At 58.0% G+C, this 18,149-nt stretch overlaps 2 protein-coding genes across 2 annotated transcripts; both read right to left on the bottom strand.

Moving 5' to 3' along the window:
• Positions 1-1,986: 1,986 nt before the first annotated feature.
• On the bottom strand, positions 1,987-14,380 carry RAB25 (RAB25, member RAS oncogene family). Its single transcript, XM_053278488.1, has 4 exons — positions 10,739-14,380; positions 4,095-4,290; positions 3,377-3,570; positions 1,987-2,601 (listed from the first exon to the last, which is right to left on the bottom strand). Exons 1-4 carry the CDS (start codon positions 10,776-10,778, stop codon positions 2,531-2,533), a joined length of 501 nt encoding a protein of 166 aa, XP_053134463.1. The 5' UTR covers positions 10,779-14,380; the 3' UTR covers positions 1,987-2,530.
• Positions 14,381-15,460: 1,080 nt separating this feature from the next.
• On the bottom strand, positions 15,461-18,122 carry LAMTOR2 (late endosomal/lysosomal adaptor, MAPK and MTOR activator 2). The gene is made up of 4 exons (XM_053278487.1): positions 17,837-18,122; positions 16,428-16,590; positions 15,796-15,885; positions 15,461-15,698 (listed from the first exon to the last, which is right to left on the bottom strand). The coding sequence occupies exons 1-4, from the start codon at positions 18,031-18,033 to the stop codon at positions 15,642-15,644; spliced, it is 507 nt and encodes a 168-aa protein (XP_053134462.1). The 5' UTR covers positions 18,034-18,122; the 3' UTR covers positions 15,461-15,641.
• Positions 18,123-18,149: the final 27 nt, after the last annotated feature.

Raw genomic sequence — 18,149 nt, forward strand, 5'->3', positions numbered from 1 at the left:
TCCGGCAGAAGGGGACTCTGCCCGTCCAGTGGCCCGGAAGGAGAGGATCCGCCGCCCAGACGGCCTGAGCCCAGCCACTCCCAACATTTCCCAGGCCTAAGGCAGCATCAGTGGGGGCGGGGGGGGCAGGGGGGGTCTCACACAGCCTCCCAGCTTCCAGCGACTGGCCAGGCCTGAGCTGCTGCAAGGGGGCCCCTGACTCCATTGATTCCATTGATTCCTGTATCACAGGCGGTCAGAGCTTGCCCTGAGACCGGGGCTTGGCTTCAGGCGGCAGGCGGGATGGGGAGACGGAAAGAGGGCTCCTCGGGGTGCCAAGCAAGCGCCTCCGTCACTCCAGGCCAACCCCTGCCCAAAGCCCACCTCCCGGAGGCAGAGGGGGCTGGCAGTGGGCCGGCCTCCCTCGCCCATAAGTGACCCAGGAAGGGGGACTCCCCCCCCAGCTCCATGTCCACAATCTGGCTGGTGTGTGTCCCCCCCTTCATTCCTCCCCCCCTCCCTCCCGCCCCACTTCAGAGGTTCAGGCAGCAAGAGCGTTTCCCTTCCACGGCTTGAGAGGTGGAGGCAGTGTTGGGGTTTTCGGCAGAGAGCGAAACTGGGTTATCCAGCGGGCTTTTCTGCTTCTGCTTCTGCACCTTGTTGAAAATGTCTAAGAGAGGGAGAAGAGATCATCATCATCATCATCATCATCATCTGCTTGGATGCACAGCCCAGACCAGCAGCTGCAGGACCAAGGCACAGGCTGCGTGTGTGTGTGTGCGGGGGGGGGGCTCCTCTCTAGCCCAGGGGCGTCCAGATATGCCCTCCCAGGTTCCCCAGAGGGAGACGGGGCCACATTCAGGTTGGCCCCCTCACTGCACAAAAATGCTGGATTCATTTGCTCGGCTCTAGCTGGTCCTGCACTCGCAAGACAGTTTTGGAGACTGAACAACAACAACAAATATTTATAGACCGCTTTTCAACAACAGTTTCCAAAGTGGTTTACACCGAGGAATAATAAATAAATATGATGGATCCCTGTTCCCAAAGGGCTCAGAACCTTAAAAAAAAAAAACATACACACATAAGATGCACACCAGCCACAGCCACTGGAGGGGTGCTGTGCTGGGGACGGAGAGGGCCAGTTGCTCTCCCCCTGCTCAATGAGAATCTCCATGTAAGAAAAGGTGCCTCTTGGCCCAGCTCCGAATGGAAGAGCTTGTCGTGGAATGAGAGCTCGGTGTTGGGACGGACGCAGGTTTGCTTAGGAGTGACTGTGTGCAGCCCCCTTTGCTAAGCAGGGTCCACCTTGGCTTGCATTTGGATGGGAGACTACATATGAGCACGGCAAGACGCTCCCCTCAGGGAATGCGGCCGTAGTTCAGTGGCAGAGGCTGCCTGGCATGCAGGAGGTCCCAGGTCCACTGCCTGGGAGGGGCTCCTGCCTGAAACCCTGGGGGGCTCCTGCCAGCCAGCGTGGACAATGCGGAGCTGGCTGGACCAAGGTGGGTCTGACTCAAGAGAAGGCGGCTTCCGACATGCCACCCCCCAATGTCTGGCTTGGGCCTGGTTCGAAGACCCCCCCCCACGCCCCCCCCCCAGCCGACATACCTCTCAAGATGGTTTCAAAAGCCAGTTCAACATTGGTGGAGTCCAGTGCAGACGTCTCCACAAAGAGCAGGCCGTTGTTTTCTGCAAGGAGAGCGACAGAAAGGCCCTCTCAGTCCCGTCCCAACGTTGCCAGAGAACACGGACGAGCAACGCATGGCGTGAGAGCAAAGGAGGCGCCCCCCTCTCTCGCTGCAAGGGACTTGAGGAGCAAGAAGGGCCCCCCCCGTGTCTCCGAGAACATCCACTTGGCCACACGCACCGTTGATAGGGGGGAAGAAGACCTCCAGAAAGGCACATTTCGGAACGTGATCTCGGCAAACCTGTCTTTCCCACCCCTTCTCTGCTGGGACAAGAAGCCTGCCGGGTCTGCTGGGAAGAACTTCCCGGAGGGGAGGAGGCGTGCAAGAAAGAGCCTTGAAGAGAGACCACCTTTTCTCCCCCCAAATGGCCTTCCCCACTGTGCAGCTATGGAGAGTCCCAGACCTCCCGACCCGTCACAGATGGAAGTCAGGGAATGCTACTCGTAACGTCTCAAGCACCACTTGGCAACCCCACCCCCCTCCACAGAATCATAGGAGTGGGGAAGGGTCCTTGGAGGCCTTCTAGTCCACCCCCACCCCCCACTCAGGGCAGGAATCTGCTGCTGCACCCCTGCCAGATGCCTGTCCTGCCTCCGTCCGAAAGCCTCCTCCAGCAAAGGAGACATCATCGCTGCATGAGGCAGACGGTTCCACTGTCCAACAGCTCTTACAGCCAGGAAATTCCTCCTCCTGTCCAGCCTGAATCCGCTCCCTTGTCGCTTCAACCCCTTGGTTCTAGTCCTGCCTTCCGGAGCGACAGAGCAGAGGACAAGATTGCTCCTGCTCCTGCTCCTCCAGGAAGGCCCTCCAGGTGTTTGAAGGCAACCGTGGTCTCTCCCTTCCGCCTCCTCTTCTGCAGGCTAATTCACTGCTAGGAGCTCGGTCCGTTTCCTCCTGCTCAGTTTCGGAAGCCAGGAAGGTCCGTGCAGCTCTTGAGGTGAGAAACACACAGGCAGGCTCTTTGCTGGAGCTGCTTAGCCACAGTGCAAAGTCCGCTCCCTGAAACGGCTGCCCGTTCAATGGCGCCTCCGTAGTCCTGCCCGCGCCTTTCTCGCCGGGAGCGCGGAAGACCGGAGAATGCTGCGGAGGACGCTGGTGGACCCGCAAGGAGCAGGGAGACAGCAACCCTCAGAGACTGGGTTGCTTTTAACAAGGCCCTCCGGGTGAGATCTACCAGGAACGTCTTCAGGCAGCCGACTTTGCCGCAGGTTTGTGGTGAGGCTTTACAGCACGTTCGAGGTCCGCCCCCCCCCCCCCGTCCCCAAATGGGTTTTCTTTTAGCCTGGACATAAATCGGGCTACGTCCCAATGCCTAATGAAAGACCCGAATCGCATGTGGGGTGCAGGGACTCCGGGTTAAAACTGGCCGAAAGGTGAATGCACCCTCCATTCCGGAGGAGACGCGGCCACTGGTGGAGAGGGAACCAGCCCAGCAGCAGGGAAAGAAGAACCGCCTCCCGGCCAGCGACCACAGCCCCACGCCTGACTCATGCGGGCGTTGGAATGGGCCCAGTTTTGGGGAGGGGAGGGACTTGACACACACCCCCCACACACCTGGGAGAAACCCAGCAAGTCCTCCGAAAGCAGACACCAGGTCGCTCCAGGTACCCAGCTAACCAGTGAATCCAGGCGTTCCCCCACTCGGGGCCCTAGAGGTCGTTGGGCCATCCCTCTGGCGCCAGCTTCCTCCGGGGGAGACCACCCACCTGCATACATCCTGGCCTCCTCGGCGGGGACCTCCCGGGCCTGGGCCAGGTCCGTCTTGTTGCCCACCAGCATCACCACGATGGTGGCCTCCGCGTGGTCATACAGCTCCTTCAGCCAGCGCTCCACCACGTCGTAGGTCTGGTGCTTGGTGATGTCGAAGACCAAGAGGGCTCCCACGGCTCCCCGGTAGTAGCTGGGAGGGGGGCAGGAGTGGGTAAGGCGGGGAGCTCGGGCTCAGGCCCCCCCAAGCCTTGGGAGAGCCCAGCATGGCATCTTAGTTTCCTCTACCTTGTGTTTCACCCCCACCGCACCCCCAGCTGAGCCAAGAGACCCCTTTCAAAGTGGCGGCTCTGTCCTATTGAGTCATAGCTGGGCACCTAAGGTCGGGACCCCCCCCCGACCCCCCCCCCCGAATGCAGACAGCAGTCCTGTGCACAGTTAACAGGAAGGAAACCCCGCTGAACACCGTGGGACTGAACTCCAGAGTCAACGTGCAGCACAAGACTGGGTCATAGACCCTGCGTTGCAACCACCCCGCAAGTGGGGGGGGGATCCTGCATCGTTATTAATCCCCCATTGCAGGGAAGGCGCTGAGGGAGCGAGGTTCACCTCAGCCCCCCTGCGTGAGTCTCTGTGGCCAAGCCAGACCCAGCCCTGCTGGATCCCTCCGGGTGTCCCAAAGCCCTCCGGCCACGCGGGGCGGGGGGGGCCGCTTACGCAGAGGTGATGGCGCGGTAGCGCTCCAGCCCAGCCGTGTCCCAGATCTGGGCCTTGACGAGGGCGTCTCCCACCAGGATGGTGCGGGTGGAGAACTCCACGCCGATGGTGGTCCGGCTGTCGTGGTTGAACTCGTTGCGGGTGAACCGGGAAAGCAGGTTGGTCTTGCCTACGCCGGATTCTCCAATCAAGACCACTGGCGGAGAGAGGAGGAGAAGTCGAAGGAGCAGCCGTCAAAAGAAGATTGAGAAGTAGACATCAAATCACCAACACATGCTCAGCACAGAGGGAGGCCACTGTGTTCTCTTGTGGGCCAGGCAGCTCTGGAGGAGGAACCAGCATCTTCCAAGTGCTGAGAGCACTTCATGGACATTCTGTCCAACAACAGCCCTGTGAGGTAGGCCAGCTCCATCTCCCAACAGGGGGCGGGGCAGGGCTTGCTACCTCAAGGGTGGCTATCTTGGCTTTGCGCAGAGCCGTCAGTGTCCCTGGCGTTCTGCAGGGTGCTTATAAGCCGGCCGGCAAGCCCTCAAGACTCACGGGATTGGCCTGGCCTTCCAAGGTTTTTCTTTTTAAAAAATCTTTAAGTATTTTTAATTGCTTTGAAATTGCTCTGAACTGTTTTAAATTTGCTTTTAGATTGTTTTAACCTGTTTTGTATTTTACTTTTGGTGCACCGCCCAGAGCCTTTGGATGGGGCGATATGGAAGTGCAATAAATAAATCAGTTCAGTTCGGTTCAAAGCTTATTACGGTCTATGACCAGCACAACAAGGGAAATAAGTAAATCTAGATGTTGACTCCTGGGGAGGGGGAAGCCCGAAGGGCAGCGAGGGGTGTGGACACACAGTCAGGTGCCCTGGGGCTTCCTCGCTTCTGTTCTGAGGTTCCTCAAACAAAAACAAACATATTACAGGCATCGCATAATTGAACTGTTTGTACTTCCAAGGCGGCAATTGCAATTCCAAACACATTGGGCAGCATTAAACAGCTGGATAGGTATGGCTCATCGGCCTTGGGCACCTGGCATCGTGTGCTCCCTGCGTGCGCTTGACGCCTTCCTATCCATTTGTGGCACGTGGGTAGTCAGAATGGTAGGCCACGCCCCCCAGGGTGCTAGGCCATGCCCCCATCCATTGCACACACACACCTCCCGGGGTACTCGGGGGAGAGGAGAGGAGAAACTCGGGTCTCCCGTACCCCCTCCACCACACAGCAGTTTAACTTCTGCAGACCCAGAAGAGGAAGGCAGCTGCAGAACTTTGGTGCCCGGGTGTGAATGCCACAGAGCATGTTAAGAGATCCTGCGCCTTCACCCCCACACCCCCCGAGGACAAGACACGGCCTGCAGTTTGCCAGAGACCAGGAAACAGGAGCCCCTCCTGCTAAATGGGGCACGGTTCAGAAGGCATGGGCAGAATGCAGCCAAAGGCAGGTCTTCCTTTAAAAAAACTGGGGGGGGGGTGTTATTTAGATCAGGGCCTCCACACAGGGGTAGAGGGGTCTCCCCCTCCCGCTGCTCTCGTAAGAAAGACATCAGGAGCGTTTCTGGAGCAGAACTCCCACCACGCCATGCCTGATCTGGCCCTCAGGGGCTCGGCCAAATGAGAAGATGATTGATGAAGAGCATCATCGGATCTCCCATCTTGATAGATTTCTGCAAACAGCCCTGGGGGGTGGGGGGTGTCCCAGTCAAAATCGGGGAGCTGCTCTTTGCTTCCTTAAGGCTGCCCACTGTGGCCACGCTGTGGTCTGGATCCCAAGCATACCCCACTACAGCCACGCCCGCCTGCCTGCCTGCCTGCAAAGATGTAAGGAGATGAGAAGTCCGATAAGTAACCAACAAGCAGCCTCCTCAGGCAAAGCCGGGCTTCGCGAAGTGCCCCCCCTGCCCAACCATGCCAGGGGCCCCTTCTTCAAGGGGGGGCTGCTCTGTCCTATTTAGCGGGGGAGGGAGCAACTGTCCTCCTGCTCCAGCCCAGCGTCCCTCCCAGCAGCTGGGCTCTCTTGCGCAACTTGCTTTCGAGACTGGGAGCCCCTTGCGGGCAGAGAACCATCTTCAGGCCCTCTTGTGGTGCCACCTGGGCCAGGGACACCTTTTTGAAATGGCAGCACTCTTAGAGGCTTGGAAGGACTCCAAGTGGGAAGGGTCCCCAGAGGTCTTCTAGAAGAGCCCCTGCTCCGTGCGGGAATCTGCGGCAGAATCCCTGGCGGGTGGTTGAGAGACCAACCTGGAGGAATGCTGGAGGAAGTGTTGGGGGCTGGTCTGTTTTGCAGAGTTGCCTGTAAATATTATTCCAGAGCTCTGCTTTTTTGCAGAATTGTTACCGTTCGTTTGCTGGGATGGTAAACGTTCAGCCCCAAGCAGAGGCTGGTAGCAAAACATTGACCCGTAATTGAAGCCATCAAGTCAGCATTGAGCTTTGCTGCTTTCGGTGGCCCAGGACATCTTGGGTTGTTGCTGTTGCACACGGGATTTCTAGGCAAGAGTCCCAGGCCTGATGCAGCTGGCTTCTTGCAGGAGGAGAGCAACTGGCCCTGCCCAGCCCACCCCTCTCCTGGTGGCTGCTGCTGGGCTCTCCCTTTTGAGAGTGGGAGGGAGCCCCTTGGGGCAGGGACCTACCTTTAGGCCCTCTTGCAACACAGCTGGGGAACCCCCCCCTTCAACACAGCGTCCCTCCCCATGGCTGCTCAAGGGGTCTCCCTTGTGCATCTTCCTTTCAGGGAGGGGAAACCCTCTTATTCTTTTGCTACATAAACCGCTTTGAGAATTCTTCCCACTGAAAAATTGTATAGAATAAACAACCGCTAACCAAAAACAACATGTGTGTGTGTGGAGCTTTGGGATGGAAGAAGCCCCGTCCCGTGTCGCATCCTGCCGTGATCCAGGAATTCTGCCTTGGGCCCTCCGTTGGGGCTGGATCATTACAGATCCCATCATCCACCTTGGGTGAGCCTAGGGTCACTGGGGGGGGGGGATGGGGGTAGTATGCACGGGTCCAGCTCTCCTCTCTGCAGGCTCGCTCTGCGGGAACTGTGCCTATAAAAATGCATGAAAGGAGCCTGGCCAGATCAGCCCAGAGATCCTTTGGAATCCTAGACTTCCAGAGCTGGGAGGGGTCCGGGAGGTCTTCTAGACCAACCCCTGTGCTCAGCGCAAGGGACACAGGACTCTGCCGTCTACCGAGTCAGACCCTCGGTCCCTCTAGCTCCGTTTGATCAGCACTCCAGCGTTTCAGGCTCAGGGGTCTCTCCTGGCCCTGCCTGCAGATGCTGCCAGGGGCTGAACCGGGGACCTTCTCCCAGAGGTGGCATACGGCGGTCTCCCAGCCACACGGACCGCCCCAACTCCTGCTTCGCTTCATCAAGGGGGCTGCATGGTGTGCCCTGAGGCCAGGCTCCGGGGCTGTGCTTCCAGAAACTGCTACTATTGGAGTCCAGCAATGGCCACCAAAGGCTTTGGGAAGCTCCGAAGCCGGGCGCGATGGCATCCGCCACCCCCCTGTCCGTCCCGAGCCCCTGATATTTGAAAGGTAGGCTGCACCTGAACATGGAGGCTTAGCAAAACCAGCTGCTTATTTGAATGGAACCTCCAAGCCACAGAGGGTCCCTCAGGCTCTATTTGAGGGGCCCCCGTTTGTCAGGAGCAAGCCGACACCGGCTCGGAAGGCTTCGGTCCCAATCCGGAAGACCAAGCCCTGCAAGCAGCATTCCCTGATGCTTCTACAGAGCAAGCAATAATGGAGACAAACCAGCCGTTGGCCTCACGAGGGCATTAAGAGAAGAAGATCACCGCCCCTGGTCCGTTGCTAAATAGCCCGGCCTGGCTTAACCTTCCTCCAGTTCAACAACTTGTTTACTCGCTACACTGCTGCCTCCCAACGAAATCAGAGCTTCGCCCTTCCCTTTGACTGCTACCGTTGCCGTCGCCACCCCAGCTCTTTGTCGAGTCTCTCCATAACTTGCCACTCCCCCTGGCCTCTCCCCAAACCACCGTGCAACTGGCGGAATCCCACAGAGGTCCCTCTTCCATAGGCCGCCCTGAGAGGTCTCGTGGGGCTCACCTAGGAGAGAGGGCACCTCTCCCCCCAGCTCTGCCACGCCCTGGCAGGCTCCTTGCCCGGCTCCCAGACCTTTCGTGGGAGACCACAAACCAACCATTGCAAGCCTAAGCGAGGAAGAGCAGCAACCGGACTGCAGGCTATCGCCAAATCCAGACGCAACAGGAAACCGGAGGCCCCCTCACCTCCTGCTTCTTGACCTGAATGTCCGGATGCGGGGAAAGGGAGTTCCCAGGGGACGCACCCTGTGGCGGTTTCCTTCCCGAACTCCAACCCTGAAACTTTGGTTCAGAGCGGCGTTTGGGCACTGCAAACTCAATATCTGTGGTGCCAACGTTACATCGACGACATCAATGAGTATTCATAGACGAATATTTATATACCGCTTTTCCACAAAAGTTCCCAAAGTGGTTCACATAGATATAAATAAATAAAGATGGCTCCCGCTCCCCAAAGGGCTCACAGTCTAAAAAAGAAATTGAAGACCGACCCCAGTAACAGCCACTGGAGGGATGCAGAGGTGCACCTAGGTCATTTTGGAGCCTGGACCTCGAGGCCTGTGGAGGGCCCCCTCCCCTGCCAATTAAGCATCCTCATGCTCCGCTAGGTGACCACACCACCCGGGACAGACTAAAGAGGATTTGGGGGCCCCCAGGGCCGGACTTTGGCCCCAAAATCCAGGGGTAAGAGTGCCTCCACTGGATAGGGCCAGTTGCTCTCCCCTGCTAAATAACGAGAATCACCATTTTGAAACAGTGCTGCTTTGCTCAATTAGCAGCTCTCTTGCACAGGCGAATTTGGACGGGAGAGCGGAAGTGGGGGGCAAAACCGTGGGTGCATTGGAGCTGCTGTCCCGTGTCGCGTCTGAACAGGGCCTATAGGGAAGCAAGCAGAGCCAACTATCAAGTTTCTAGCTCTTTACCAGCTCCCAGAATGATAGGCTGGTTGTTCAAGTCAGAACATTAGGGATGTGGACTTCTCAGAAACCAAGACCCTCCGACTTTAATGATTTGACTGCTGCTCAATGTGCAAGAACAGCAGAGAGTGGAAGCTCTTCTTGGGAAAGCTGTGATGGGATTCCAGCCCAGTTGCACATCCAGACCAAAGGCCACAAGTCTAGTGATTAAGACCAACTGACATGTTTAAGAGCTGGAGAGCTTGTTGAAGCTGGTGTCTCGTTTGGGCTGGTCCTCCTCAAGGTCTTACCGGGACAGTGGCTTGTGGGTTGCCCCGAACGGACCAACACAGCTCCTTGCACGGTTTATGGATTCCGTGCATATCCTGCAGTCAAAGCTCACTCAGTCTGTCTCTCTCTCTCTCTCTCTGCCTCAGTCCCCTGTTCTGTGGAATGGGAGGAAGGAGCTGCATCTGGGCTAAAGGGAGGACCATCCTCTCCACACTGAAAGCCACACCAGGAAATGGAGCTGCCAGGAACTGACATTTTAAAAAGGGAAATGCTTACTAAAATATTTCTATTTCAGCACTTACATTTGATTTGGAACAACTTCTTCATGACAACAACAAAACATTACATTGCATATCCCAAGAGGGCACTCTACAGCCTTGAAATATATGATTGTGAGCTTTTTAGGGACAGAACCAACGGCATTGCTAGAAGCCACCTTGAGCCCATTGGACAGAAAGAATATGGACATAATAAATATCAAGAGAGACATTATATACATATAAACATAGTCAGAGAAATAGCCAGTCTGTTTTCATTCTGCTGTGTTGGTGGCGTTGGCAAGTTTCAATGTTTATTGATTTACAGCTGATCTCTTGCAAAGTTTAGCTTGCTTATCTTGAAATTGCAAACCGGCAGAGCTCTTGCAAGATTTAACAGACAAGCTGCAGCCAAATGTATATCTGAAGCTGAAATGGTGCCCGACCGCTGTCAACAACTCTGCATCTACTTAGCGCCTCCACCTCTTTTCTGATAAAACTTTTCAACTTTTTGTAGTACCCTGGATTAGGACAGCTCAAGGGGTGAGTTTCCAAGCAGAAGCCGTGAAGGGGAGAAGGAAACAAACAAAGAATCACCGGAGGAAGCAGACTGACCCAAAACCCTAAACTGGTCAATTAAACCTGCTAGCACTGTTAATTGGTTGATAGACTAAATGGTTCTAGCATTTCTTAAAAATGAGTTTTTGCATTGTGGGTTTGGGCACCACTTTGAAGAGCTCTTCTCCCTTTGCACACAGAAGAGGGGATGCCTCTTCCACAATGCAGTCTGTGTCGCTAGAACACACCATGCTTCTTGTCCCCTTCCAGACTCTTGCAGATGCCTCTGCAGATTTAATCAACCAATTAACTAAACCCCGATAAGTCGCTGTAGTGTTTCTGTGAGGGTGGTTACCTAGCAGTTTATGAAAAGAGGCTCAAGTCCTTGAGAAAGACTTACTGTTGAGATATTCCCCAACAATAGGCTTGGTTGCAGGTCTGAGATCCCTCACCTGCAAACCCCCCCCCCCTTAAGGTGGGTTTTTTGTTTGTTTTTAAAGTGTGAATTCCTTGCCATGCCAGCTTGGAAGGCTGCAGAGAGAACAGACTGCATGTCAGAAGAAGGGATCCAGTGCAGACTCACCTTTGAAGACAAAGTTATAGTCCTCCTCGGAAGTGCCCATGGCTCCTGGCCAGACGGTCTGCCCCGCTGAAGGGGGCCCTGCCTCTGTCTAAACTGGTGCCCCAGCCTAAGACACCAGGAAGGGGGGAATAAGGGAGGAACCGCCGGGCTGCAGTTCAGCCAGCAGATGCCTGGAAAGCGGCCGAGGGAGAGAGAGAGAGAGACACACACACAGAGCGTACCTGTGCAAAGGGAGGGGACTGTTTGAGATGAGGGTGGATGGGGCCCTCCCGGCAAGGTGGCAGGAGGAAGGAAAGGGGGAAAGAGGAAGAGAGAGAGAGGGAGAGCGAGCAGCTCCAGTGGGGCAGGTTGGGGGCACAGCTCTGCCTGACTCACTGGGGCGTCACCCTCGGCGGCGGCTGGGCTGGCTAAACAGGTAAGGGCTGAGCCCAGCCCCTCCCCTGGCTGTGTCACCTGACCGGCTGAACTCCTGGCCCACTGCACCTGAGTTTGCCTTAAGGTCAGAGGAAGGTGGGCCCCGAAGGCCTGGCGGGAAGGCTCTTTCTTTGGCAGGCCTCTCCGTGGGGCTGCCACCTTTCCCCCTTGGCAGGCCTGGGGTGCCCTGGACAAGGCACCCCGATGCAAGGCTGAAACGCGGCAGGTCAGGCTTTGCAGGAGCTCCGCCTCTGGCGCATCGGCCTTTCCTGCCGCAGAAAGGACCAGGAGCAGGCAACCCCCCAGGGGCGGCTGGGATGCCACTCCATCCTGGGGGGGGGGACTCCTTGTGCTGGGAAGCAGCATAGCAATGAGAGGAGAACCAAGCAGGCAGCAGGGCTGATGCAGGGCAGTTCGGAGGCTTAAATGCCGGTTGCACACTGCCATCCCTTCGGCAAGGGGGGCCAGCAGAGAGCGGGACCACAAGCTGGTTTGGCCTCTTGCCCTGGGCTCACTTGGCGGTCATGGGCAAGCCACTCTCCTGCCCCCACCCCGCCTCCTCTGTACAATGGGAAGCCGTTGTGAGCAGGAGTTCTGCCAGGGCAAAGATGGGGACCTCTTGGGGAAACACAGCTCCGATACGCGCACACGGTGCTACGTCCATGCTCCGCGTGATAGCCCGATTCGGACATTCTGCTGTACGAGTGTACAGCTCGTACATGTTTGTGTGCCCGTGCCCATGTCCACTTCCCCAATTGAGCTGGGCCCAGGCCCTTCGACCGCGTGGTGCAGATAGGCAGGGTGTTCTGTATCTACATTCAGCAGAGCCTGTTAGAAGCGGCCCCTGTGTGTGCTGTATGTGGGCCGTGTGGAGGTTGGACGTAACCCCTGTGAATGGGCCTGTGGATTCTTCGTGTGGCCCATCGCCTCAGGGCCTGTCAGACAGAGGGGAGGCACGACCCAACAAAAATGCACGGGTCAGGAAAGGCACAGCAACCCTGCAGTGTAGGCCCCGTTGTGCCGCTGTTTGGGGCTGGGGAGGGAGTGACTTTGGGGCAACAGGGAAGTGGGGACTGGGGCTTTCCCTGGCCTGCCAGCCGGCTTTCCTCCAGGCTGTTGCTCTGCACAGTTCCCTGCCACGGGCAGCTGCCTGACCCCCCCCCACCCCCCTTGGCATTTTCCGCTGCCGCTGGAGTCCCTTTCCTTCTGTACCCGGCTCACAAGAGCAGCAGTTGCAGACTGAGGGAGGCAAGCGGGTGGAAAAGCCAATCCTTGCAAAGACACCTTCAGGAGTGGGGTGTGTGTGTGTGGTCTTTTCCTCCTGTCCCAGTTTCCAGGCCTTTAGCCCCAACCGGCCCGTGTGTCCACCAGCATTTCCTCTCAATCCTGAGGACTAGCACCCTGACCCTTGAAACAAAACAAAGGGAGCTCCCCCAAGCCGTCCTCCCGCGGTTGCATTCCGAGCCAGGAACCACCTGGTGCGCTCCGGAGCGCCGTGTCACGGGGCACGCTCCATTCCCAGCCATCCTGCGATAAAGCCGAATCCAGTTAGACCGGCAGGGTGGAATGCAGGAGGGGGCGGCCATCTCAGTGGCGGGACGGGTTGGAAATGCAAAGGTGAGGGGGTGGAGGGTGGTAAGCCCAGGGGGCCCACCGGCCCAGTAGGGCTGCTGCAAGCATTTTCTGGAGGAAGCAGCTGTGGGGGGCGGGAGAAGATACCACCACCTTGGAGCCAGCACCACCAAGAGGCAGTTATTTGCAATGCAAAGCAAGCCACATTCAAAGCAGGATAGGAACACATTTACTGAGTCAGACCCTTGGTCTATCTCGCTCAGGATTGTCTTCACAGACTGGCAGCGGCTTCTCCAAGGCTGCAGGCAGGAATCTCTCTCTCAGCCTTATCTGGAGATGCTGCCAGGGAGGGGACTGGGAACCTGGATGCTCTTCCCAGAGCGGCTCCATTATTCCCTCAGGGGAAGATCTGGCAGTGCTCAGACTTCTAGTCTCCCTTTCATATGCAAGCAGGGTGGGCCCTGCTTAGCTAAGGGGACAGGTCATGCTTGCGACCACAAGACCAGCTCTCTTGCCCAAGGGGTGGCCATTTCCATCCGTGTCCCAAAGACTGCGGAGAGGAGAATTCCCAGCCACCCCCCTTTGAACTCAAAGCCTCCGGCGCTGCTCTGCTGTCGATCCACCCTGTCTCAGTGGAGCTTGCTCAGTGCTCTTCAGGATCACTTTAAATGAGGGGGTTCTCCACCTCAGGTCCCCAGAGGTTGCTGGACTACAACTCCCATCCTCCCCTTTCTGCCCATATGGCATTATTCCGCCTCCATGAATTTCCCCCACAACCAATGACGCACTGAACGTTTTGATTCGAGGAAGTGCAGTTTTCCCCCAACACCAAAGTAGCCAGTTGCTCGCCTTCCTTTCCTGGAATACCTGTGGAACACCAGCCGCAAAAGAGGTGCTTCCCTCCTTTGTCCAGAGGAGGGAAGTTCCCCACCTGCTCCAGCAGCAGCACCTCAGTTCCCAACCCCAGAGCAATCCGCCATGCCCCATGCGGCAGGCAGCTTCGTGGGCTTCTGCAGCTGTGGAGGAGGAGGAGGAGGAGGAGGGAAGGCAACCTGACATCGGGAGGACAGGGAGGCACTACCATCAAGGTGCAGAGCAGGCACCCCCTTTGCGAGATGTGCTGAGCACTGCCACCTTCTGTTGGGGTGACTCCATTCTGTGCTCTCAAGGAGAGGCCCGAGTAGCCCCCCCCCACCCCACATGCACACACGGAAACCTTACAGCCAAGGTTCTCCACCCCTGGCAGTGGCCCCGCTAATTTTGTTCACTTGTGTGTGGAATGAGTTTTGGTCTGGGCAGCAGGATAAAGGCACCATGTGCATTCAGAGGGGGGCCTTCCTGATTCAACCTGAGTGGGGTCTAAAATTAACTGAGCGGACATTGAAAAGCATGTGAGCGTGCGCATAGAGGGAACAGCAGTCCCTGGGTGTTGTGTGACTACAACTCCCATCATCCCCTGCCATGATGGGGAAAGGGTGATGGGAGTTGTAGTCCATCTGGGGACCCACGCTGGGGATATTTCTGCACCCACCCGAAATCCGGGACTGCGACTCCACAGCCCAAGGCTAAGCCACTTCCCCTTGTGGGCGCACACACGAGACCAGGAGAAACCAAAACGCCACCCCGGCGGAGGGCGCCACTCACAGTCCGGGGAGCTTTACGATTAACAGCCAACATGTGAAGGGGAGAACCAGCGAGGGGGGAGAACCAGCGAGGGGGGAGAACCAGCGAGGGGGGGGGGCCCCGCCCCCCGCCGCCCCCCGCCCGCTTTCCTCCCCTGAAAGCACCAGCTCCCAGCAATTTCTGCAACACAGATTTCTCCCCAGCTGGGGCCCAAAACTAGGGATAAGCTGCAAGGGGGGGGGACACAACCTGGAGAAAGGGGAGAAGGAGGCTGCAACACATCCCCCACCCGCCGGCCAAAAGGCAGGCACCTGAGTGCATGCTCTCAGCAAGATCTTGGACACAGCCCCGAAACTAGCCTAGCGCCAAGGAGAGCGAGGGTTACCAGCACTGGCCATGTTCCTTGAAACCAAGGAGGAGGGCTGAAGGCAGGGACTCTCCCGCTTGGGGCCCCAGAGGTTGCTGGACTAGCACTCCCATCATCCCCCAGCTACAATGGCCGAGCCACTCTGGCTGGGGGATGATGGGTGTGGTAGTCGAGCAACTTCTGGGGACCCAAGCTGGAACACACACACACACACCCCACCCCGATTCAAGTCGTTTCGGTCCTTCACTGCCACCAAGTGGTCATGGCTGGTACGGATTCCCATCTTGGCAAGGAAGACGGTTCAAACCACCCCCAGACACATGAAGTCCATCCTTGCAAGGCTTCGTGACCAGCTGCTGGACTACGACTCCCATCATCCACAGTGGCTGCCCAACAGCCCCATGGAAGCCGAGGCCGGGAACCCCTGCCGGGACGCCTTCCATGACGGGTCCAAGCCAGGGCTGGGCCAACTGGGCCCTCCAGACAATGTTCCACTACAACTCCCATCACCCCCCCAGCCACAATGGGGGATGATGGGAGTTGTAGTTCAGCAACCGCTGGAGGGCCCAGTTGGCCCAGCCCTGCTCTAAGCCTTCTTCTAATAACATGCCCCATCCACACAGAGAGGGGGGGGGTGAGGCTTCCGCCCAGATGGCGTTTCCCTCCGAACGGCCACTCTGGGGCCTGCCCCGTCTCCCCAAAGGGGCCCGCCCCCCTTTCCTCACAAAGAGCCAGGAGGCCAGCCAGTAAGACGACCCCTTTATTCTCTGCCCAGCGCCGCCGCCACGTTGGCTTTTCGGAGAACCGGCAAGGCCGCCGGGAGGGAGCGCGGCCAGGTCATGGCGGCTCAGAGCTGCTTTCGGGCGAGGGAGGGGGGGGAGAGAAATCCTGCCGGGACGAGGCTCCGCCTTCGACTCCGCCTCCCGCTCAAGAAGCGGCCACCTGGGTGAGCGGCTCCTCCAGGTACTGGACCAGCGCTTGGGCCTGGGAAGAGAGCAGGAAGAGTGGCGGGCTGAGTCTGGGGGGGGGAAGCAGGAGCAAGCCCGAGCCCCTGCCGCCCCGGCCCGAGGAGGCCCCTTACCTTGGCCTTCAGCATCCCAAAGCCCACCGTCTCCTTCGCATACATGCACAGCAGCAGGTTGGCGACGCGGGTGATGGCAACGCGGCCCTCCTGGAGTGGGTGGGGGGGGTTGCAGGGGCGGAGGAGGCAGAAGCGGGGAGGCGGTCAGTGCACCCCAGCTTGGAGCCCGACGCCCTGATATGCTTGCCAGGAGACAGCTGTGCTGGGGAAGAAGGCCGAGGACCCCCCACCCCCACCCTGGCTGGAGCCGAGTGGAGGCGTCACACGCCAGACGGTGGTTTGCTGTGGTCTCGGAGCCTGGCCGGCAAACCCGGAGGCCAAGCCAGGCTGTGGAGCAGCTCTGCAAATGGGGACCACCCCACACAAAGGGGTCACTGTGGGGCTGCCCAACAGCTCCCATAGGACCTGACTGTTGACCTGACTGGGGCTGGGGATGATGTAGCTCACTGCGGGGGCCAAACTGATGGGCTACAGCCAGTGGTTCCATGCCCCTCCTGGAGGGCGCCGTGCCACACAGGCAGCAGGCAGAAAACGAGAGAAGAACACCTCCTCTGGCTGGCCATCCCTGACGCCTGAGCCAAGGCTCTGCAGGAAGGCAGGGGCAGAGGAGGCCTCGAGGGCAGGATACGTACCATGCAGTCCATGAGGATGAACTTCAGGTTGTCCTCATTGAAGGCTTGGTGCCCGTTCTTGTCATAGGCTGCCCAGATGTTGCTGGCGATGGCAGCTGTGACTCTGGCATCTGTGTCTCCGTAACCGGAATAAGCAAGGAGAGAGCCCTCATTGTTCAGAAGCCTGGTGCAGTGGGCGGGCGGGAGCAAGAGAAGCAAGGAGAAAGACTCAGTGCCCAGAAAGGTCCCGAGAACTGCTCGCGGGGAACTGGCAAGCTCACGACACCCTCGGGATGGCATTAGTTGGACAAACAGAAAAGCTACGTACGTACATTACGATGCATGGCTTCTTGACATGCATCTTAGGTTTTACACAGAAGTTACAGAGGCCATTTCACAAATAAGCGTTTTCAATGCAAAGGAGAATCACAGATGCTGTTGGACCACAATTCCCAACATCCTCAGCCACGATGGTCAAATTCACTTCCTGAAGAACTACAGTTGTTTTGTATCAGAGAAATAAATGTCTCATAACCAACATCCAAGGGCCCACGTCGGATTATCCCTCCTGCTCTTCCCTGGCAAGGGGTCTTTGGGGAGCCATTTGAAAGCAGGTATAAGCTGCCTCTTGTATACGCTCTCTCAAAGTGGTTTGCCATGAAAATAACGGAAACCCCAGAAGAAGCTAGAAGAAAGAGACGCCAAAGGGCAAAGGAGGAGGCAGCAGAAAGCAGATCTCGCAAGAGACAGGAAAAATCCACCCACAAACAGCCAACCTCAGTTAAACGCCAAGTGGAATGAAAACCTCTCGAGAGCCCACTTGTCCACAGGGCACCTGGGGCTAGGTGCAGTTCTCCTGGCAGGGAGTTCCACAGCCACAGAAGCCCCTTCCTTCGGGTTCCCCTACTCGCAGTTGTGCAAGTGCGAGGCCCAGGTTCAGAGCCTCCTTCAGCCATTAAGCCACCTGGGGAATCATGGGCCAGGCACACACAACCCTCTCCCTCCCCTACCTAGCTGGGCTGCTGTCAGAATAAGACCCGGAGGGGCAGTGGGGGCCATCCTGAGTTCCCAGGAAGAGAGTGGGAATAGAAGCCTGAAATGAACAGAGCGGGGCGCCGCCAGAGACACAAATCGTCAGGCTGGGGAAGGTTCCCGGGGGCATGGGCGAATAACCTGACCCCAGGCTGCGCAGGGCGCGCTGCGTGGAACCCGGGGGTAGACTGCCTCTGAATGGGGAGGCCGCCATGCTCCTCTCCGTGCTGCTCCAAGGCCGCCGCCGCCACCGCATCTCGTGGCGGTGAGTTCCACAGCTTGCAGTTTCAGGATGGGAAAGGCTACCCTTGGCCGAGCCCGAGGGCTGCGTGGCTGCAAGATCCCCCACTCCCTCCCTGCCTGGGCAGGAAGCCTGCCTGGCGGCTGCTGCTACTCACAGGGTGCTCTGGACGCCCCCGGTGTTGGCCTGGCTGAGCACCTGGGTCAGGGCCTTGGGGCGCAGCATGACCGCCGCCTCCGCCGGCTGCAGCTTCTGCTTCTCTTTTGCAAAAGGCGAACCGCGCAGAGCGGCAGCGGGAGAAGGAAGCGAAGCCCAGCCCTGCCGCTGCGGAGCAAGCCTCGGGGCGCGGAGCATCCTGGGAGTCGTAGTTCCCCTTCCTGCCGGCTTGCCCGCCCCGGCGTCCTCCCGCGCATGCGCTTCACACACACAGAGTCAGCCCCAGCCGCCGGGCAATTTATCCTTCTTCTCGC

The sequence above is a fragment of the Hemicordylus capensis genome, chromosome 14 (assembly GCF_027244095.1).
Source record: "Hemicordylus capensis ecotype Gifberg chromosome 14, rHemCap1.1.pri, whole genome shotgun sequence".
Classification (NCBI taxonomy): domain Eukaryota; kingdom Metazoa; phylum Chordata; class Lepidosauria; order Squamata; family Cordylidae; genus Hemicordylus; species Hemicordylus capensis.